Source organism: Pholcus phalangioides, unplaced genomic scaffold, assembly GCF_987345545.1.
Source record: "Pholcus phalangioides strain wild (caught in Gottingen) unplaced genomic scaffold, Ppha-v1.0 ptg000004l_1, whole genome shotgun sequence".
NCBI classification, from domain to species: domain Eukaryota; kingdom Metazoa; phylum Arthropoda; class Arachnida; order Araneae; family Pholcidae; genus Pholcus; species Pholcus phalangioides.
In genome coordinates, this window is record NW_028301597.1 from 33,736,907 (window position 1) to 33,759,774 (window position 22,868).

Below are 22,868 nucleotides of genomic sequence, written 5' to 3' on the forward strand. Positions count from 1 at the left end.
GGATCACTTAAGTAACCTGGGAATGTGCTGCGGGTAACCTTGAGTAATGTAGAACCACGCTGAGGACCGCACCAGTGCTCTAAAACTGTGCCACATGTCACTCAAAGGATCTTTAAATGTGCCAAGGATTGCTTAAGTATTCTGGAAGTGTCGCAGGTCACTTAAGTGATTGGTGAATGTTCCACGGGCCTACTTCAGTACTCCGAAAATGTGCCACTGGTGACTTAAGTGATCTGTAAATGTGTCACTTAGTTCATTTTTACAAAATTATGTTTGAGGGTACAGGCCACATTTGGTCTGCAGGCCAATTGTTTGTCATATACAAATTTATTAAAAATAAATTAAGTTTTTAACCTTCAAATAACATTGAAATGAACAGAAATTGATTAAAAATACAAAGATTTTTTCAAAATTTTAATTTTTTTCAAAATAGTTTTTGAATTAGAAAATAAATTTTTTGATCATCTGGGGGAAAGTGTGCCCCCAAGTGTGTCTCTGATCCCACCAATATGTCTTAGGAGGTAGGAAGCAGAGCTGACGAAATTTTGCTGGCAAGGCTCAGGAGGGGAGTCAGAATTTCGCTGACAAGGGGAAGGAGTCAAAAATGGATAAAAATTTGCTGATGTAATACTCGAACGGCCCCATATAGAGAAATATATCCTCTGCACTTGTTAATACAAGATGTATGAAAAACTTGCTATATGTTCCATAGCTTAGTGGTGGCTCGCTCATCCAGCATACAAGAGACCAGAGCTCAAGTCCCTGTGGAGGCAGAAATGAATTTTTCTTTCCTAAAAATCAGCATCTCTACTATAGCCAGTTTTTCGTATACCTTGCATTAACAAGTGGAGAGGACATCTTTCTCTACATACTTTTACTGTACTTATTTCCAACAGGAAAAGAAACTCAAAGAACAGATCAATGGTTTAGTGTATGAGCTCTTAGTGCAGTCATATGCAGTATTGATATGGAACAATTAACAAGACTGGACAAATCTATTGCTTGACATACTTGGGGTTCTAAGAAACTTTGACTGAGCATACATTATTCTAAGTTACATGCTCGACTGGGCATGTAAATTTTTGAGATCCGCTCAGCCCTGGCACTTGGCCTTTAAAACTTACCAATAGTATTACACAGCCACACTGCTACTTCACAATTGTCCCATATATTCATGAAGTAATAATGCCTCAGTCCCAAAGTCTTCACCAGCAATTCAAGAGTAAAGAGACCATGAAGAACATGCTGTGCCGTCTGTAGGATCATAGTTTTTTCTTCAGGATCATTATCAAACTCTAATGCTATGACAATGATGCTTGAATATATGATGACCACCTGATAGATCTTGAATCTGAGAGGGGGAAGCAAAAGTAAGTAATTTTTTTTAATGTTTGCATGTTGGTTAAAAAAATACTTACAATTAAAAATACTCAACAATACAAAAATTTTATATACAAAATATGATAAAAGTATGAATTCAGTTTTCTATTCTCAAAACAAGATGCTCATCTCCTTTATTGAAAATCAGATACATTAAAACCTCTTTTGCAGACATTGGAAGACATTCTGAAAAAGAGGAGTGACCATTAATCAGGGGGTTCTTGCAATCCGACCTCTGTTCATGAGATTTAGAGGTATCCCCCCCAGCCAGAAGTTGCAAGGGTTAACCCATTAACGCCGGTTGGTAAAAAAATTTGCCATTCCAAATTTTAAGTTTTTCTTAGCCAATAAATGGTGGAAGTGGTTCCACTCATTATTTTTTGTTTTTAAAAAATCATAGTCGTCGTTTATGGATTAAGGTCAGGTGAACTGATGGCCGGCCAGGTGTCGTGCCATCCTGCTATTGTCAAAATGGTTCTTCAGCAACTGCTTTGCTGGTATTGGGATGTGCATTTGATAAAAGTTGTACTATCCACAGACTGATGCTGTTGAACTGTCAAAATGATGTGGTAGCACAAAATAGATTATTCTGCTGGCCAAGTACAATAACAGGTCTGTGATGCCCTTAGATGTCCGAGGCAGCACAAGCGCCACACTGAAGGAAGCAACGTGTGTTCTCCCGGTCTGACGGGACTGGGTAATCCGTTGAACCTCCTTCGTGATAAGGATAGAGGATTGTAACTTTTCCCCTCAAATGAGGAATTCCTAGTAGTCGTGGATCATCAGTCTGCGGCAACTAGGTCCCTGCCCTTTGTACATACTGCCCGTCGCTACTACCAATTGAACGAATTAGCGAGGTCTTTGGACTGGCGTTCTCTTTTGGCATCCGTCCGGGGGACCTGCCAGAAAGATGACAGAACTTGTTTGTTTAGAGGAAGTAAAAGCTGTAACAAGGTTGCTGTAGGTAACCTGTGGTAGGATCGTTAAGAGATTTGTAGAGTTCTTCACAAGTCGTCTTATGATCAAATAACTCCACGCTGAGCCAAGACAGCCGGAGAAACCAAAAATTAAACACGGATATACTTATAATTAAGCGGACTGAGAGCCGAGAGAAGAAGGCAGAACAAAAGTCAGCATTAGACAGTGCCGTCTTAACGCATGGCCCGGGGGCCTCAAGAGAAGAGAGGCCTCACAAAAATGAGATCCGGTTGAAATATTCTAGGATTTACTAGGTTGGGCCTCCGGAAAACCACTTCGCCCGGGACCCCCTGATAGTCTTAAGACGGCCCTGGCATTAGAGAACAAAAGTTGCCATATTAAAAAAAGGCCAAGTACAGCATCATCTACTTGCACATTTTGCACATTTTTTTTTCCAAAGAAATTGCCAGAGCACAAATGAAAATTTTCAAGTCATTCTGATAAGTACCTCTTATTGTACTGTTTTGGAATAAAAACTAATTATAATCATTATTAAAACTAATTATAATTAAAATCATCCTGTATATAGCTGATTATTTTTCATTAAGCTGTTACTACTGAACCTCGATTAACTGGGTTTAATGGTGAAAGTATAAAAAAAAGATATTGAATCTTAAGACTGGGTGATATAGGGGTATGAGATGTGTTACTTTTTATGGGGGAAAAAATGAAAATGTCTGTGAGATAATGTAACTACCAGTACACTAGTCTGTGTCCCTTAGGGGCAGCTGGTGTCTTTTATAAGACTACTTATCCCTACCTAGCATTGGGTATGCAAGGGGGGACGGGGGTCTGTGGTGTATTATCGCACAGGGTTTCTTTTTGTTTTCTTCATTCACAAAGAAGCAGCAACAGTAGTGACATCATTATGCTAGGGACCATAAACCCCCCCCCCCCGAGCCAAAATTGTAGTGTTATTTTGCAGGAAAAACATAAACCCCCAGAAGGAAAAAATCTGAACAACCCCTCCAGAAAATTCTGCGTACACCTATGGTCCCTAGCATAATGATGTCTACTGTTGCTGCTTCTTTGTGAAAAAACAAAAAAAACCTGTGAGATAATACACCACTACATCAAGATGCGTAATGCAATCCTTATTCATGAATTTGCTAAAGATAGAGCATCAGAATGTAGATAATAGTTTGAAAATGTGGCAAGAATGAGAAATTTTGGCTTCTATATATAACTTTGAGTAACCAAAACACTTAATATAAAAAATTTATATATTCAGGCCACTTTTATGAGATTTTTTTGAAAAACCCATTATATCATTTTGCCCCATTTAAAGATGTACCATCAGAATATACCCCAATAATATAAAAATGTAATAAGAATAAAACATATTGGTTAATAATGAACCAATATGATATTTTTCAAGGGAAAAAATTATATTTAGGCAACTTTTATGTGATTTAAAAAAAAAACACTTGGTATAAACACCCCAGTCGAAGGATGATGTCACTCTCTGCTATACATACAAAGGTTTCTAACAGCTGGCTGATGCAAAGATATATTTTGGAAAGAGAAAATTCAACTGCCCTTGCAGGGAATCGAACCCACGTCCTTTCACTTTCTGGGTGTACCATTCAAGGTTTCCTAGTATAGTCAGATCAGGGATAATATATTTACAATATTCCTGCTGGTTTTATACTAATTTTAGAAATGTGTCTAATCAGATAAAAATATTTATACCCAAACTGACACTTTGTTTGGCGACATTGACAGATAGACAACTTATTATTTAGTGACTTTCATCTTTTATTTATTTAACAAATGAGAAATTTGATTCAAATTGGACTTAAGCTACATGAACATTATGATTCCAACGTTCCCATTTATAACATTTCAATGCAACAATTGCAGATTAAACATCTGTGTATGTTTGATTTTATGACATGATATTTACTATATGAAAACACCATGATCCAGAAAAAACATTATGTAGTCGTACAAGCTTAGATACCAATAAGATGCAAAAAAACTAAATATAAATGTAAAAAAAAAAGCAAAATGGAAATATAAAATAAAAAAACTAACCCTTTACTTATAACTATCTTATAGAAGATTTTCAAAAACCTATTCGGTGAAGGTTCTATAACTTGAACAGGGAGCTTGGTTGCCAACTTCTGCATGGTACTGTAGTACTTTCTTTGATTGCTTGAAAGAAGCTTACCAACAGCACCCATACAACAGCTTTCATTTAGCTTTACGGAAATAAAGATGCAATATAAGTTGCATCAATAAACAAATATAATAAAATTTTAACAAAAAATAAACAAACAATATCATGGAGACTTCTGATTTTTTAAACAAATTAATAAGTTGCCAAGTCATTATTTTAATTTTACATTCACATTTGTTTTTATCCCTTCTTTTTAATGAAGGGTTGTCAAATTTGCTCCCTAGGTAGATACCCATTTTCTCCCCACCCCCCAGGGCTAGGTTTTTTAAAACCTGGGTTCTTTGGGGAAAATTGTTTGCTTTCGAAGAAAATGTTGCTTTCAGGTTAGTTTATGTATTCCAGAAATTACTGCACAGTGCAGTGTTTAGATTATGTATATTTTGAAGTATTTTTAAAAGATTTTTTGGAAGCAAAAATGTGATAAACAATTTCTTGGAATCACAGACACTTTTTTATAATTCTTCTGACTACCTTTTTTTATGTAAGCATTTAGGTGCGAGATTCACATATTAAAATTTTACAAGAAACTGCAAACAGAAAATGTAACCACAAACTTAGATATGTAATATATCTTCTATAGCCAAGAATTATATTATTATATCTAATATGTAATAAACATATACAAAGAAATTATTGCTTACTTATATAATACACAATGATTTTTCACACCCACACACAAACCCTTGTACAAATAAATTGAAGCCTCTACGAAGAAGTAAACTAATGTATGTGAACTGAATTTTCATTTAATTGCATTACTTTTTTATAAATTTCATACAAGTACATGAGACTTTCATAATTGAAAGATCCAGAGACAAAAATAACATTATCTCATAACAAAAAAAAAAAAACTTTGTGGGATTCTTGAATTGAACACTGGTAACAAACACCTTTCTTCAAGTGAAACAGAACAAAAAGTGTGTGAATAGTTTTCTTCCAAACTAAGACCTGACAAGAAAATAAGCATTAGCTTGATTTTTCAAGCTGCTCATAATATAAGTCTGACACCGAAAATTGTCCTGCGTTAAAATCGTCAGCCAGATGAAGGCAAAGGCATTCTGTAGGTTTGTTGCTATACATGACAGATTGTCTTGTATAAAGTGATATTAATATACAATGTTATTGACATTTGTATTTAATGATAATTCAAGTTATTCTGTAGTAGTTTTAAGTTTCCAAAAATGGCTAATTTGGACAAGTGGGAAACACCTCCAGAGTAATGAATCCTTAGAATGACTGCTATCTCCTCCTCTTAACCAGATCATTTTTTTATTATTACTGCTCTTTTAAAAATATTTCACAGTTTAATTTAATGAAGCAGGGATATTTTTCAACAGTGAAGAATTCAAGAACAATAGAATAACGTGACTTCAGCTCCTGAAAGTTTGGGTTCGATTAAAAAAAAAACAAAGAACTTTATGGTTCTGGTTAGGTAGCAAAAGGTTTTACTTTTGACGGATCAGGAAAATTTTAGATGCATTTTCTGCAGGGTTTGAAAAAATTGGAGAAAAAAATATATAATTCAGGCACCATCCTGTGATTTCTCAGAATTTTCATTATCCAAATTCATTTGTTTTACCACAACCAATCTTTTTGCTACAGTTCTGCATATAACTGAAGGTTCAGATATAATTACGCAGAAGTGGGTGTGTTTGTGTGTGAAAAATTACTCCTTTGTTGTAGGGTCAATTTTATTAATCAAATACATAGTTTAGCATGACCTAAAATGTATATTTAGACATAATATAAGATGTAGGCTACACGTAAATGATGTACATATATGTTTAAATTAGATATTTTGAGGTTGTGGCAAAAAGAAATTCAATTTTCCCCATTTTGCCCAAAAAACCATAGTTTTTTTTTTTAGAAAAACCCAACCGGGCTGGGTTTTTTTACAACCGTTTTAATGAGAGAAAGAAAAAAGTTGATACGGTTTTTGTAGCCGTTTTCAATTGAAAGAGAAGTTTTTGGGAAAAAAGCTATCATCTGTACAGATTTCATCTTTTTTCTTTCCGTGTTAGAAGGAAAAAAAATGGGGGCACTAGGAAGATTAAAAAAAGCAACAAACCATTGTTGTTGGACAGTTTTTTACCCTATAGAGCATTTGCCCGACCTGGACGAACTTTTAAAGTAGCCTATCGTTTAAGTTGGAGCCTGTTCGGTACACATACGAAATTTGGCAAATAATGGTATGGAATTGATTTGTATAAAGTGCATGCACATAGAAAATCAATTTTATACACATAGGTGTCGAGCTTTTTGTTTTATAGTGCCATCTGAGAGTGAAATTTGAACTTTCTTTTATTCATCAAAAAGAACTCAACAATACGTTATTGGCGCAAACCTCACTTTCTTATTTCAATTGTTGCGATTTGTTATTAATTTGATATTTACTCTTGGCTTGATATTTATTCTTTGGCAATGTGATCTTTGTGTGACATCATTTTGTACTCAAAAGGATAATGGAATTCAAAAAAATCTGTGAACAAAAAAAGTTTCTAAAAAAACCAGACTTCAGTAGTTTTTCATGTGATTCACCGTAGTTACATATCTTATGGTAGAAATCAATAGAATGCAATCAAATACAGTCAAACCCAGGCCTGTCATTTAGGGGGGGGGGCATTGTCCCCCTGGCTTTTGAAAATACATTAAAAATGGTATGTATATATATATATACATACATTTAGTGCATGTGCTTTGCCCCCCCCCCCCCGGAAAAAGTTGAAATTACGGCCCTGGCCAAACCCTGTTGTAATGCCATCATACGTAACAAAGAATTTTGGCACTATAACAAGTTTGGCGTTATATCGGATCATGGTCGGAATACCACTTCAGAGAGAAGCTCCATTACATAACTTCACGCGTTTATTGTGAACTCCTCACAGTGTCTAATCAGTGTTAAGTAGTCCCATAAATAAAAAAAAAACTATTTTATAAACATTCAATTTTATTATGAGAAAATTCATGAAACTGCAAACACTGCACAATTAAAAGAAAAAAAAACATACTTACCTTTCAAATTATTTTAGTTCTGCATAAATTTAGGGACACATTTTATTAGTACAAAAAAAACAAAACAAATGGCAGCATTGCTTTTAGTCCACATTAGTTTTATAATCACAAATTTTCTGTTTTTCAGATATTGAAAGAACTTTTGACATGATTTGAATGGAGCAAATCAAGAGAGATGATAGCACTCGAAATGTAATGACCAGTGAGTAAAAAAATCCACTGCTGAAAAACTTTTCTTAGCAACCTTAAACAGACTGGTGCAGTATGTTCTGCACACTTTCTCTTGTCAATGAATCCGTTCCTTTGAATACATAGGTTTTTTTTTGGTCTTTACACATTCAGGTATTAGAAGCAGGACTGCATCTTGAATCCTACAAACTATGCGGCCACAGAAGAGGCAGATTTTTTAGGGCAAGAACTAAAGGGAGGAGCGATATTTTAGGGTGCCAACTGAAGTAGGGGATGGAGAGATTTTATCACCATTAAAATATTATTTGCTTACACTAGAAAAACGTCCAGAACCCACCCTGATTCAAAGTGTTTTCTAAAAGACCCCCCTCACCACACCATTCTATGTTCCTCATGAGCTATTTGCTTTAAACTATTGTTATGCCGACTGATAATAATAGTGAGATGGAAAAAAGGATAAATCCTCAACTCCTTTTGTGGGGGGAAAAAAGTAAAATGATAGAAGAAGAAATGTTGTGGAAGTTATTGGGAAATGACACACTGACTTTGTATGCATACAAACAATAGTTGGCACTAAAATGTGTTTTGTTTTACATTGTAATTCCTATATGGAAAATTTGTGGCACCATGAGGGTTGGCACTATGACAGGGAGTGATGTAACAGAGTTTGACTGCATTTTAATTTTAGAGACATTTAGCCAAACATTACTGGTATTTTATAATCGTCCAGTACGCCTCCTATACTTTAGAAGTTCCCCAGGAAGATTAACGTGGAGGCATGTCTAGTTTTCATGTATTTAACAATCAAGGTGTTTTTACAAAAAAATATCCACTAATCATTATATTGAAAAAATTCATTTTTTTAAAAAAAATTTTAAAATTAAATTTAATCTTATAAATATTAGAATAATAAAAAAATGTCACTTTATTGATAGATACAGGGAAAAAATACAAATAAGCACTATTTATTACATACCGATATATATAGGTCAAAGCTTTTTCCCTTAAAATGGCTAACATGATAACACCCAAATGTTTTCATATAAAAACTATCCTATATGTATTCCTTTTCATATAATTTCCGTTTTTCACAGAACAATGGGAATCATCATAAGGAATGCCAACTGAATTTCCTAACTGGTATACAAATTTAATTAAAAAAAATTATTTGTTTACTTGCTTTATAAACTATTTGAACTATGAATAATAGAACAAATCTTAGAAATTACTTTTTATTACTAATGATCAATTTTTTTCAAATACATTCATTTCACACTCTCTACATGACACACAACTTTACAAAGAAATTCAAATTTTACCGATTTCCTGCACTGCTGATAAGTGGTGACTATTACTCCAATGAACAGATTTTTGCAGATAAAATTCCCAAATAAGATAAAGGCAAATACATAGATGTAATATATGGCACTGCTGTCTTGAGTAGGTGGTGTATTTTGTTGTGGAATATCAACAATTGAGTGAACAATCGGGGTCCACCCTGACAGGAATACCTGAGAATACATTTAACATAAAAACATTAGAAATAATTCAAATGGCAAAGTGATAATTAGACTATGAATCTTAATTTTCTCTCCAATACACTAATGGCTGGTGATCTATGTAATTGTCAACACTGTAAAGTTGTTGCATTTGAAATTAAAAGCAATTGTTGTACAACACTACAGCTATAGCACAAAAAAAAAATCGAAGGATTTGAAAAAGTTTTATTTTTACTATTAATTCATTACGACCTTGGTACAATGTCAATCACTTTTAACATTGTTAGATCTACAATGTCAATTTTTAAAGGTTCCACCTAGCACAATTAGTACATTGGTCTTCTTTGTTATAAAGTCATTTTTATTCCATCCCCAGGGGCAACATTCTACAGAGGTCTGACTGTATCATAGACAAGGTATCTCCTGCCTGTAGCATCACAAAGGTCATATCTTAACTATAATATCTCATCCTTATTTAAGAAAGAATAAATTAGTTGACAAAATTAAAACATCAATCATTCAATTACAAGTGTATGGATTCTTTACATAAAAGAAAAGCAGTCAATACTATTTAAAAAAAAAAGGGATTTCATTTTTCGAATAAAAAAAACCTATTCTTAGCAAAAAAAAAAAAAAAGATCACGGCAGATGATATTCTGTTTTTGATATTTTTATTACATGTACAATAAAAACATGTAATCTTCATTAAATATTCAACAGAGGAATATGGGTGAGGTACATGTGTGGTAACAGTAATAATCCAGTACTAGAGAAATCATGAGAAGTGAAAGTTAGTTGATACAGGATAAAAATACAGAGGGACCTAGTTCAAAATGGAACATATGGTCAGCTTTTATTAAGGAAAAATAATACTTAGAAAAAGAGGATATTTTTATTGGCAAATGATTATCAGAAATGATGTGCGTTGTGTTACAAAAAAACTGTGACTTGACCGCAGCAAAAATTACTACCGCAGAGAGTCCCCCACTGAGGGGTTAGCGCACCAACTTCTCGATGAGTATTAAAAAAAACAACCCTGCCGTTCGGAATCGGCAATAAATTGTAGGTCCCGGTCTAATTGGCCCTCATGTGCAGAAAATGACCGTGGTGCGACAAAAATGATGAATGAGAATAAAAGTCATCAATGAATCTGGGAACACTTTTACCTGAAAGGAGCATAGTCAGTTTTTCTTCAAGAGAAAACAATGCACACAATCGCAACATAGAGAGTTGTTCCAACTATAGAACTAACGATTGCTGCTATGTAAAGTAGCATAGCAATGATATTTGTTAGTTTCTGCAGGAACATGCTTAAGAAACATGCAACAGAAGCCACATTGTTCAGTCAAAAACCCAATTTCTGAAAAAATGTAACAGACTATTATTTGGTTGAACCTTTCAATTTATGAGATACAATTTATTCAAGATGTGAGCTGTTTTTCATGTTGCAGATCCCTGTAATAATTCTACATGCAGTGTCCTGGAACTCTGTTACTGAATTGAGAGGGCTGAGAGTCCGTTTCACAACAAATAACTTTTGCAATGGGACCTAGCAGGGTTATTTGGTTTTAACCATTTTGTTATAAGATATACAGAAAAACGCTAATTTTATGTGCAGATACTGATTTTTGGAAAAATTTCATTTCTTTCCTACTGGGACTCGAACCCGGGTCCCTCGAATGACGGTAAAGTGTTTGCCAACTAAGCTACAGTGACAGAATATTCAACCAATGGAGCACATATATGTGCTGAATGGTACCTTGCATGGTCGGTGACAGCAATCAGCTATGGGTCATAAATGACATCAGGCGACCAGATGGCCGTGTTCAAGTCGCAGTAGGAACAGAGATGAAACTTTTCAAAAATCAATATCTATAAAATTGGCCAGTGTTTTTGTATATATCTTGTATTAACAAGTGTGGAGAGTACATCTTTCTCTAAATAAACTATTTCGGTATTAACCCTTTATGGTTTTATGAATTTCACTGATTTGCATTATAACTTACACAGCGGAAATAACCAAACCACCTGTAAAATGCCACATTTTTCAAGATGATTACCTTTTTCCGATTTGTGCAAGTGACAGTTCTTCTCCCTCCCCTCAAAGAAAAATGAAATCAAGGAAGAGAGAAATACCCCTCTTTTTCTAATATTTATTCTATATGCATTCTTCCATACTGTGTTAAAGAAAACGGGGTGGGGGGGGGGAAGAAAGGATATATTTCAAACATCCATCTCTCTCCTTCTGTTCTTTTATTTCATCTAAAAATCACTTAATACTCTCAGCCTTGATTAAAATATGTTTCGAGTCCATATAAGCACCCTTGGGTTCACAACATCAAATATATTTTCTGCTTTTACGCAGTTTTTATCATTTTCGCAAAATAATATCATAATCAAACATTTTGAAAAACACTGAAGAAAACATTTAGAGTGCAGCAATTCTCAACCTTTTCTGACTCACGGAAACTCCCTTTAGAGTATATAACTTCAATGGAGGAGAGCCCTTTTTAATAATGGAAATAAGAGAGGAAAAAAAAACACATAATACTATTAAAAGGAAAAAATAGCAATATCATTTTCCTCTATAATTGCCTTTAGAATGAATTGCTGGAAGAATGATTTTATTTTCTTTAATCACACTGCTTATGACATTTTACTGTCACTGTTGGTGTGTGGCATGGTTGCAATATTTTGGTAACTTCTCAAGTAGGGTAATGTATATATGGAAGAGCAGATGACTTTGCCTAATAATACTCACAAAATCATCAACGAATAAAGCAAATACCAGGACATACTAAAAAATTCTTAATGCATTTCGACACACTATGAGTAACGTCTTCAGAGGATAAGAGTATCACGCTGACCGAGTTTCCCCACTTGGATTGAGTACCAACTTTTTCATAAAGTGAAATCCATGGCCGATTTAGACTTATACGAATGCACAGACATCGGGGTCTTCAAAAATAAATTAGTAAACGACAGTAAATCAACACCACCGATCGCATCGGCATGACTTAAATTCATTATGAGCAGGCATTTAAAGAAAATTTGAATAGGCCAATCGAATAGCTCCATTCCGCAAGCAGCCAATCAGGTTGTTGCAAAAGACTTACACACAGGCACTTCATTCTTGCCATGATGTTTAATTGGAACAGACGTATTGTTTTTCGTTCCACTGAACAACTGAGATTGAAGATTTGGTACTCAATCCAAGTGGAAAACTCAGTCAGCGTGACTCTCTTATCCTTTGAAGACAACACCCATAGTGTGTCGAAATGCATTAGGAATTTCTTAGTGTGTCCTAGTAATTGCCTTATTCATTGATGATTTTTTGAGTAATTTACATATCTCCTGAAAAAGTGGGTTGCCATCCTGGATTTTATTGCTAAACTTATCGTGAACAACCACTCCCATTTTAGTGGTAGAGTTATGGGACACCCTGTATGTGAATAACATCATTACATTTTTAATGTTAATTTGAACTCTACACGAAATATTTTATCACTAAGCATGTCTTATTAGGTGAATGAAAACCTTTTGCCCAACATTATGAAGGTCAATCGAAGTTTACAAGTATTTTATTTATAATTGAAAAGAAGTGGGGAATGTGGTTGCAAGTTTATATTTAACAATCATTTTTCAAATGATATTCAAAGTATACCAATTTCCACACTTTTCGATCACTGTAATTCCCTGTGTATACAAATACAAATACAAATACAAATACAACGCCACAACAGGCAAATTGCCCAACGAGGTGGCTGACTTAAGAACATCATGGATCCCCGAGCCCCTACCTACTACTGCTACACCACACATGCACCCCCTCCCCCCGCGAAACCCCCCAACGAATCGGTACATGCGGGAATGTGCGTGTACGTGTAGTGCAACCTGACGTAAAGTTTGTTTCTGTGTAATGCTTGTTATGTGTAGTGCTGTCATCTGCCCCCAGTTTTACTAACTATGAGTGAAGTGTTATGGTTGAATGATTTACCGTTGTAGGACTGTTGCTCTCTGTGGCGAGACTTTTTAACGGGGAGATCGGCTCGCATTTGCGCCTTGAAGTTGGGAACCACAGAAAACCAACTTCAGCCGACCACCACTGTGGGGTTCGAACCCGGATTCTCGCATCACGAGTCCGGTACTATAAGATCTGCAGATGTGAATTTTGCTCTGATTTGAGAACATGTGAAAATTTCATTTACCAATAACGAAATAAGGAAGTTGAGGGGTTATTTGTCATATTTCTAGAAAAAATTTTGATTTTACAACTCACATCTAATAAGCTATCTGTAAATCTTGAAATTTTTTTTAAACTCTTAGATAGGCAAGAATAGAAATATCCAAAGGAGAAAAATTTTAAGGGATTAAATTAAGCAAATGAAATATCCTGAATGCCATTAAATTTTAACTTAGTAAAAATTTTCTGTTAATATAAAAAAAAATCTGGGATATGGCACTTCAGGAAAAGCACTGCATTTATATGATTTACACAGATTAAAATAGCATAAAAATGTCATTCATTTTTTGAAAACTTACTTTTCTACCATTTTTGACGAATGCATAACAATATATATCCTCCACACATGGTATTTCACTCCAAGATTCAAAAATTGATTTTGCTTGGCTTTTCAAGAAATAGAAAACATGTACCTTTGAGCCATTTCGTTTATAATTCAAAAAACTTCATGAACAGCTCACAAATTAAAATTGAATGTTTAGGAGTTGTTCAGAAGCATCAATGGCACTACTACTAAACCAAACATGCACCTCCTCCATTTTCTTCAATGGAACTTCTAACGAATTGGTGCGTGTGGGAATGTGCGTACAGTGAACCTGACGTGAAGTTGCTTCTGTGTAATGCTTGTTAAGTGTAGTGCTGCCATAAATTTTTTCAACTACGAGTGATGTGCAATGATTGAATAATTGTAGGCCTATTGTGCTCTCTGTGGTGAGACTTTTAACATGTATCAATGCCAAAAAAAACTAGCTCAAAATATAAATTGCTTTACTTGAAAAGTAAAAGAAAACCATGTTGCTTGTGAGAGCAACACTGACAAATAAAGGGTAAAAAATTTATTTATTTCCAGCTCTCAAAAAAAAAAGTTAATACGCAGAAGTATATAACCCACATCAAGAAATTCCGATATTTTTCAGTGTATAATCTGCGGATTACAGGAAGAAAACACATTGAAAAGAAGTGGAGTTGAAGATAAATAAGAAAATAAAAATATCTTGAAATAGAATCAACATAGATATACATAATGTAAACATGCATATCAGTTAGACATATATACCATTTGAAAAAGAGTTAGGTAACTGTTTCCAATGTGATCAAAATTGGCAAATGGCTGCTCCCAGTTTCCTCCATACTCAAGACATTCACGCTTATTGTTTGCTAACCCAATGTCACAGTAAAATAAACGTCCAGAAAATAAGTGTACACCTATGATTGCAAAACTTAGCCAAATCAGCAAACAAACAAGCAGCACTTGTATGAGTGCTGGAATAGACATAGATATCGCAATGGTGATGATCTGTAAGAAAAAAAAACATGCACATTTGAATCATCGTTGTGCACAAAAAAAAAAAAATAAATAAATAAAATGGAAGTTATAATCGTTAAATGACCTTACATATTTTGAAGGGTGATTACAGATTCCACTTTTAAGCTACTGAATTTTCCATATCCTTTATCTACACTAACTCACACACATAATATATATATAATAATTTATACCAAGTGCTGAGTCCTAATTTCGTTTACAGAGTTTCGAGAAAAATGAAAAACATTCAAAAATCTAAGAACTATAATTAAAACTCAATTAGTCAAATATGCAGCTGCAAACAAAAAACGTAGAGGTGTTGCTAGTTTGACTCATTGGAAATGCAGATTTTGGGTCATTTATGAATATTGCATTATTAAAAAATACCAAACTACTGGACATGAAGAAATTTTCAATGATGAATTATTCTGCCTGGTCACTAAATAACAACTAGCTATAATAACCGGCAATGCCAAGGTTTTCTTCAATTGATGGGAGGATTCAAAAAGTGATAAACCATCATAAAGGAATAAACTATTATACATAATACTGGCAGCATTAATGAAGTGACAAACCACTGTAAAAGCATATGCATGCCTTAAACACATTGCTAAGAAACCACGGTAACCAAAATAAACATTCTGAAATTAATTGAGGCCCAGAAATCATTGTTGCCCGACAGTTTTTGCCTATTTCAGGCATTTGCTCAGCTCTGATAAACTTTTAAAATATCCTATCATTCAAGTTGGGTCCCGTTTGATGTATATGCAAAATCTGGCGACGATAGAGCTAAAATTGTAGATTTGTATATAGAACATGCGCACAGACTTAGAGAAAATCAATTTTATATACAGTACATAGATATTGAAAAAAAACAAACCAAAAAAATTAAATATGATTAAAATAGTACATTTATAGACAATATTTGTATTAATAATTAAAAAATAAAGAGAAAGCAAGACCACAGACCTATAAAAGTCTTGGATAATGTATGTGATTTGATTTGAAGCAGTGTTTTCCGAAGTGGATAATATTGACCCACGGGAAGAAGATGGAATGCTGCAGGGGAGGGGGGTGAAAACGGTATCGTGCCAAAACATTGCTAACAAAAACATTGCCAATAAGGCTGTAGCAAGGGGAGGGACTTAAGGGTCTGGTCCCCCCCCCCGAAATGTGAGAAAATGACAGGAAAAAGATGGCCAAATCTATTGTTCTATCACTTTGCCCCCCCCCCCCCGAAATGAAAGGGGTCTCCCCGGAGCAAACTTTCTTGCTACGGGCTTGTCACCAACAAAAACAATGCAAGTCAAAACATCAGCAACAAAAACATAGCATGTCAAAGCATTTAAAGTCAAAACATCACTGAAAATAAAATAAAGATATGGCATATTTCCCTGCATGTGTAATCAGTGGATTATGTGTAAAGACATTGGATTTTCTTAATGCGCTTTATTGTTTTATTACTGTTTTATTTATTTCTTAGGATATAGACTACTGTATTGTTTTTGAGATTTTGGAAAAGAAATGAAGGTACAGGTGAACTTGGTTAATTCAAATTGTTGGATGATTTGATTATGAAGAGTTTGAGTTTTCTATTCAATTTAATGTTGAAATTACTTTTTAATTCGAAGTTTGATTCAGATGTGTCATTCACAAAATATCTCTCTTCTCAGAATTCCTATCTGTTTTTTTGTTTTTTTACCAGTTTCACATACTGGCTTTTATCTTCTCAATGTAGCTGTTGTTTTACTGAATCTTGGGTTACTTCATTAGCAATTGCCAATGGCAGATGCAAATGCTGCTACTGAGAAAGTACATGATTTTTCTAGCAAAACGTGTTTCATTGTCAGACATTGTTTGTTTTTGGAATATCAATGTAAAATTTTCCGCCACGTTCAAACGAGGTTCTTACGATTGTTTGATTCTGAATTATTTTTTGGTTAACTTACGTATGTGTGGAAACGTGAAGAATAAAGTCACACTGAATCTTTTAACAAATAGGACGAAAACTAACCTAAGAAAACAACAGAGTTCCCTATTCCAACACTTGTAGACGCTACAGACATGTTAGAAAAAATAATGTTGAAATCGTGTCTTTTAAATTTTTTAAATCAACTTGAAGATTTTGTCAATGTTTAGGAACATCCTGAAGAAAATTACAAATTTACAAATGAAATAGTTTTCAAGATCGTTTAAGTTTTCTACAAACACTAGTTGTAAACAAAAGAAAGTTAGCATAGTGATAGCAAAACTACACCATGTCTCAAAAGTTTACGGAATATTGTTTTTCCCTGCATAACTTTTGTAAAGCGCAGTGTAATGAAATGCAATTTTTTCACAGAAAAGGAAGAGCATTTTTAAAATAATATGAACAGCTTTTATCCCAAAATAATAAAAATTGTATTAATAATCGTTACTTTTTTAAAATTCTGTGTCCAAAAAGTTTATGGGAACTATTGAATATATGCAAATTTGAGACTCATAGTAGTGATGCAAGGTTTGAAACATATAAATGCAGTAAGACGGAATAAGGTGTGGAAGAATCTTTTGTTTGCTGGACAGCAAAAGTAACATAGCTTTCTGTGGTTGAGATTAACAAAATTTTGAGATTGAAGTTGCAAAGTAAGCCTATTTTTTTAAGTCTATATTTTTCAAAGGCTCTAAATTGTCACAAAAGCATATTTCATTGTGTTTTAGCCAATAAGACGCTTTACCATCCAAAATTTCGTTTTGGACCTCAATACAGTGGCGTAGCCGGGGGGTGGGTGGGGGGGTGGGGGGTGGAAGCAGAGGGAGCGATTGCTCTCCCAGTCGAAATTTTGCCTACATTGGCGCCTATTTTTGTAAATGACTTTTGATCTTTAAAAAAACTTGAAAAATATTGGCTTTTCATTTTCTACCTTCATTGACTAAAATGATGAGTAAAGGAAAAAAAAAATCTACATTTATATTTGCGCCTCCTGCAGTTTCATAGTGATTGGGTTTGTACTAATCCTTGAGAGAAGAAGGAAAAAAAGATAGTGGGGGTTTTTATTATACCATTTTTGGCAATTGCTCTCAAGGTCTTCATCTGGAAGCATGTTCAGATCTCAGCCTCTGTTCCCCACCTTTATTAAAAGGCAGACTCTTGCCCGCTTCTAGCTCTAACTTTTTTCTCTTGCTATTGGTCGTTCTCGGTAGAGCTCCTACAAATACCATTCATAGGTACTACATGGCGTTCACGAAATGTTCATTCTGTTCTGAAGGGCCACCAAGAGCATTGACTAAGGTGCCTTTTGAAGAAATTAGGCACGGGAACCTATTGTGGACAGATCACTGAACTTATGAAGTAATGGCTAGGATTCAAGCTCCAAGAAGTATTGCCTTTTCTTTGGGTGCCTTAGGTAGAGCTTGAGCTCCTAGAAATACCACTTTTTATATGGGGGAGTAGACTAGATTCATATGCCAAGAAATACCATGTTATCTGCAGGTGCCTTGGCAAGAGCTACTAGCTTGTGTATAGGGTAATGTCAAAGACTAGGATCAGTTGGAAAACAACTATGAGCTATTGAGCCCTAAAAACCCAAGATTTTGGAGCACAACAGGGGGTTCTGGAAGAGTTTTTCTTAAAGGTGGGTAAATAAAAACCTATAATCTTGGGTGAATAGCGCTCTGATATGTAGAGAATGGGAGAGGAAATTATAGTCTTCTATATTTGTACAACAATATATTGTACTACACTATCTACCAATAAGTATTTGGACACCTGTGATAGAAAAGAAAAACTAACTTTATTCAAAATCAATAGTTGGTAGAGCCTCCAGGAGAGGCAATTACAGCGTGAACCCTCCGGGGCATACTTTCCACAAGTCCTTGTGTGACGGCTAGTGGTATTTTCTTCCACTCGGCTTGGAGAAGACATGTCAGTTCCTTCACCGATTTTGGACGGGTAGGGCACCCCTTAATTCGGCAATCCAACTCGTCTCAGAGGTTCTCGATAGGGTTCAGGTCTGGGCTCTGGGCAGGCCAGTCCATTCGATGAACCCCATTGGCACCATACCAAGCCTCGCAGTATGACAGCTGGCATTGTTGTCCTGGAAGTAACAGGGGTCCATCCCATAAAACTGCCACAACGTAGGAAGCACATTGTCATCCAAAATAGTGCAGTAGGCATCGGCGTTGAGCTTACCATGAATGGGGACCAAGGGTCCCAGTCCATACCAGGAGAAACACCCCCAGACCATAATTCCACCTCAGCCGAACTTGACTGTTGGCACAATGCATTCTGGCAGGAGACGTTCCCCAGGCAGATGCCAGACCCAGACCCTGCCATCCGAACGGTAGAGGGTAAACCTTGATTCGTCGCTCCAAAGAACCCGTTTCCACTGATCTACGGAGCAATTTCGATGTGCTTTGCACCACATTAACCGAGCAACGCGGTTGGACTTTGTGATCAAAGGCTTATGGGCAGCAGCACGACCATGAAAACCAATCAGATGTGCTTCCTTACGGATGGTATTCATTGAAACAATACTCCCGGATGCCTGTTGAAACTCCTCGCGGATTAGGGCCATCGGTTGGGTGCGGTTCTTCCGAATTTCTCTGGACAGCACCCATCGGTCTCTATCTCCCAGTTTCGTTGGTCTGCCGACTCGGGGCAAATTCCGACAATCACATAGCCCACTGTCGATTTTGGGTACTTCAGCTCGCTAGATATGTCCCTTAAGGATCGGTCATTTTTGTGATACCCGATAATTATACCTTTCTCGAAATCAGAGAGCTCCCAACTGCGCGGCATCTTGCTTGCGACTAATGCTGATGTTGTTTCCTACACAATATATACCGGCGGAGGGCGTGACGTATCTCAGGACCGCAGATATCGTCATAGGTGTCCAAATACTTATTGGTAGATAGTGTATATTATACGGTGATAGTGCATAGTTTTATGTCAAAATGTGACTTTTTCCGAAACATTGTCTTTTTTCACGATGTAATTTCTCTTTTCTATGAATCACTGTTAGTTTCATCATTATGCATATACAGCAGTGTGCCGAATTAGAGAAATTATTCCCTGGAAAAAGTTATGGCCGGTGTGTTTGTTAACTCATGACGCGTATATCTCCCCTTCAATTAACCCAGTGTTTCTTAAACTTTTGGCACCCGTGGCTCCCCCCCGACTTATCATTTATCTGTGACTGCCTAGAATAGCCTGACGCAGGGAGTTCTTGAACTTTTTCCACCCGAAGTGCCCCTTTCCCCCTATTTAATGCTTATCAACGAGCTCCGCCTGCTCCCTAGAGCTGTTTAACAAAAAATATTTTCGAAAAACCTTTGTCAGGGTCACCGCTTTGTGGTGCACCTGACAAAGATTGGAGGCGCACTAGTGTGTTGCTGAGCACAGTTTGAGAACCCCCTGGCCTAATGTAAAAAAACCCCTCACTACAAAGAACTGAATGAGCACGCATCAATACACCAACGCGTTAAGACGTCTCTCAAAAGAGAGTGGTGATAAGCCACGAGCACACACACTTTGAGAATCCGTTGAGTATTTCCGAAATAAAATAATATAAATGCACTATATACTATATATACTCATCGCTTTTTTAACGCAGAATTTTTCGGGCGTTATATGTTTCTTTATTTCACACAAAAACACATTGATGGTCTACGCATGGCCGTCTTACGAGCATCAAAGGGACTTTTCTAAGGCCCTCTACCTGTTCAGTTCACTCTCAAAAATTTTAACTGGATCTCATCTTTATAATGAGTCTTTTTTGCACTTGAGACACCTGGACCAGGCCTGGAATTGTCTATGTATTACGAGGAAAGTTTAAAAGTAACTGTGTGTGAAGATACATATATATACTATTTCAGAAAAACAAGAAGTGGCCACGAAACGTTAAGTCTACTCTCAAAATATTATCTACTGTTTTTCAATTAGCACTTATCCGAGGGCTTACGGTACTTTCTAATATGAACTATGGCATCGCGAGATTTCTCAGCACTTTCCCTAAGGCCCTCTGGTCAAATTACGAGGGGCCAAAATTCAACATGGAGTATCCCAAAGGTTTTTCAAAGAGATTCTTTGTTAAACTGCTCTGGGGAGCCATTAATGGGCATTGATAAAAGTAACAGAGCACCGCGGATGGGAAAAGTATGAGAACCCCTGCGCTAGGCTGTACCACTCATCACTCGACATATTTCCATTCTTCTCTGATTTGTTATAAAACACATCGCATGAATTTAGGTCACTAGAAATAAATATACATATACTATGCACAATTCCTTTCTAAGTTTTTCAACTTCGAGCCAAACTTCCCTTTAAATAGTATCTCCAAAGGAAGCTGGTAGATAATAAAACATAAAAAAATATTTCAATCGATTCATACACCTGCCACTTTCACTTTGATTCGGAAGATGAGCAGTGGCATTACAAACACGCTTCAGAGATACTTAAATAGATTACGGACACATGCGACAATTTCTGGCGCACACTAATTCCTTTAAAGCAGTGGCTCCTAAACCTTTTTGGATTCAGGCCACCCTATGCTTGTGCGTCTGCAATCTAGTAGTATGTGATAAGCACTGTGATCGTGTGGGCATCATGGTGGATTCATCCCGGTTTGAACCCCACTAGTTGCACAGTGGCGGTTGACTGAAGCGAGTATTTTTCTTTCCAATTTCTAGATACGAATGCTAACCGTTATTTAGTTTAGAAAGCCTTTCCGTAGAGAACAGACATGCTTTCACCGTGGTATTTGCATAACACGAAACTTCAGGCATCCGCCAGTTTTACTTCTAATACGGAAGACAGATGGCAAAACTTCTTGAACTGAAACCCATGCATAACTATGACATCATATATATGTTATGTGCTCAAGCATAATATAAGAAAGAACTGTCCGGCATTCATTAATTTGTTAGAAATTCCATAAGAGAAATGTCTTGGAAGTACATGTACGATTGAGTAGAAGTAGTGTACATGTGATACGTGCTTACAATAAGAGTGTAACATGATAAAATTGATTAAATGGAAGCATGAAGATTTCTCTGTACTTTCATACCTTGGAATAATTTTAGAGAAAGAGAAAATAAATAAATATTTTTTCCTTTTTATTTTTTCTCCTACCATTTTTTATATTTTAATCTAAATTTTTTTACAACTATCTTTTAGGGTGACTTTCCAGTTGTTTTGGTGTTTGCATTTGTTTAAGTACATGAAACGTAAAATGGAATTTAAAATTAATTAAAAAATTAAAATATAATAATCACACAATTGAAAGGTAATTAATTTAATTTGAAAAATAACATCAACTGAAAACAAAATTTGATTTGTTTAAATTGGGAAATTTAAAGTTCTTTCCACTAATGCATAATTTTAAGTTTGCGCCTTAAGCAAGAACAAAAAAATGGCGCCTTTCACAATTTCGCTCCCCCATGGACCAAAACCTGGCTACGCCACTGCCTCAATATACAACTTCACACTGTGATAGGATGATAAAAAGAATGGTGTTTACAAATGTGATGTTTGTTTGTGGAACTGCTTAGGTTTCTGGTTGGAACATATCATCAGTTAAGTCTTAAAAAGAATTACAAAAACTTGTTTTATGGTTCATATAAAAATTGTTCGTGAACTAGTAACTCTCAAAGCACCATATTCACAAACACACAACACACCACATTTCGAGAGGTTAGAGTGAGCTCGAAATCACGTAGCTGATGGAGACAAATGGATTAATGTTATTTTCAGTGATGGAAAAAAATGTAACTTAGATGGCCCCAATGCATATACAAGTTATTTTTCCATTTGAAGGAAAAGCTATGCCCATACTTCAGCAAACATCACAGTGGAGATTCAGTGATGGTATGGGCGGCCTCCAAACTTAATGTGGACACACATCTTTAACAATCCTAGATAGGAGCCAAGGCGCACAAAAATACATATATATAGAGGCTCACTAGGAAATCATTCCTCTTTTTGGTTAAATTTTAAGGGGGCAGAGAACTTATGGTTTTTCCAATAGCATCTGGTCTGTAATACAATATTTTTCAAACATTCATGCATTTGTTTTGGGGAGCGTCTGAAAAATGACTTTTTTG

At 35.6% G+C, this 22,868-nt stretch overlaps 1 protein-coding gene across 1 annotated transcript in view; it reads right to left on the reverse strand.

Annotated features, from left to right (window-relative positions):
- LOC149087121 (sodium channel protein 1 brain-like) overlaps positions 1–22,868 on the reverse strand; it is a 146,150-nt gene that overhangs the window by 6,968 nt on the left and 116,314 nt on the right. The window contains exons 21-24 of the mRNA XM_089231369.1: positions 14,541–14,780; positions 9,061–9,252; positions 4,396–4,562; positions 1,125–1,351 (exon numbers count right to left, since the gene is read on the reverse strand). Coding sequence (XP_089087495.1) covers positions 1,125–1,351; positions 4,396–4,562; positions 9,061–9,252; positions 14,541–14,780 — 826 coding nt within the window. The remainder of the gene's footprint in view (positions 1–1,124; positions 1,352–4,395; positions 4,563–9,060; positions 9,253–14,540; positions 14,781–22,868) is intronic.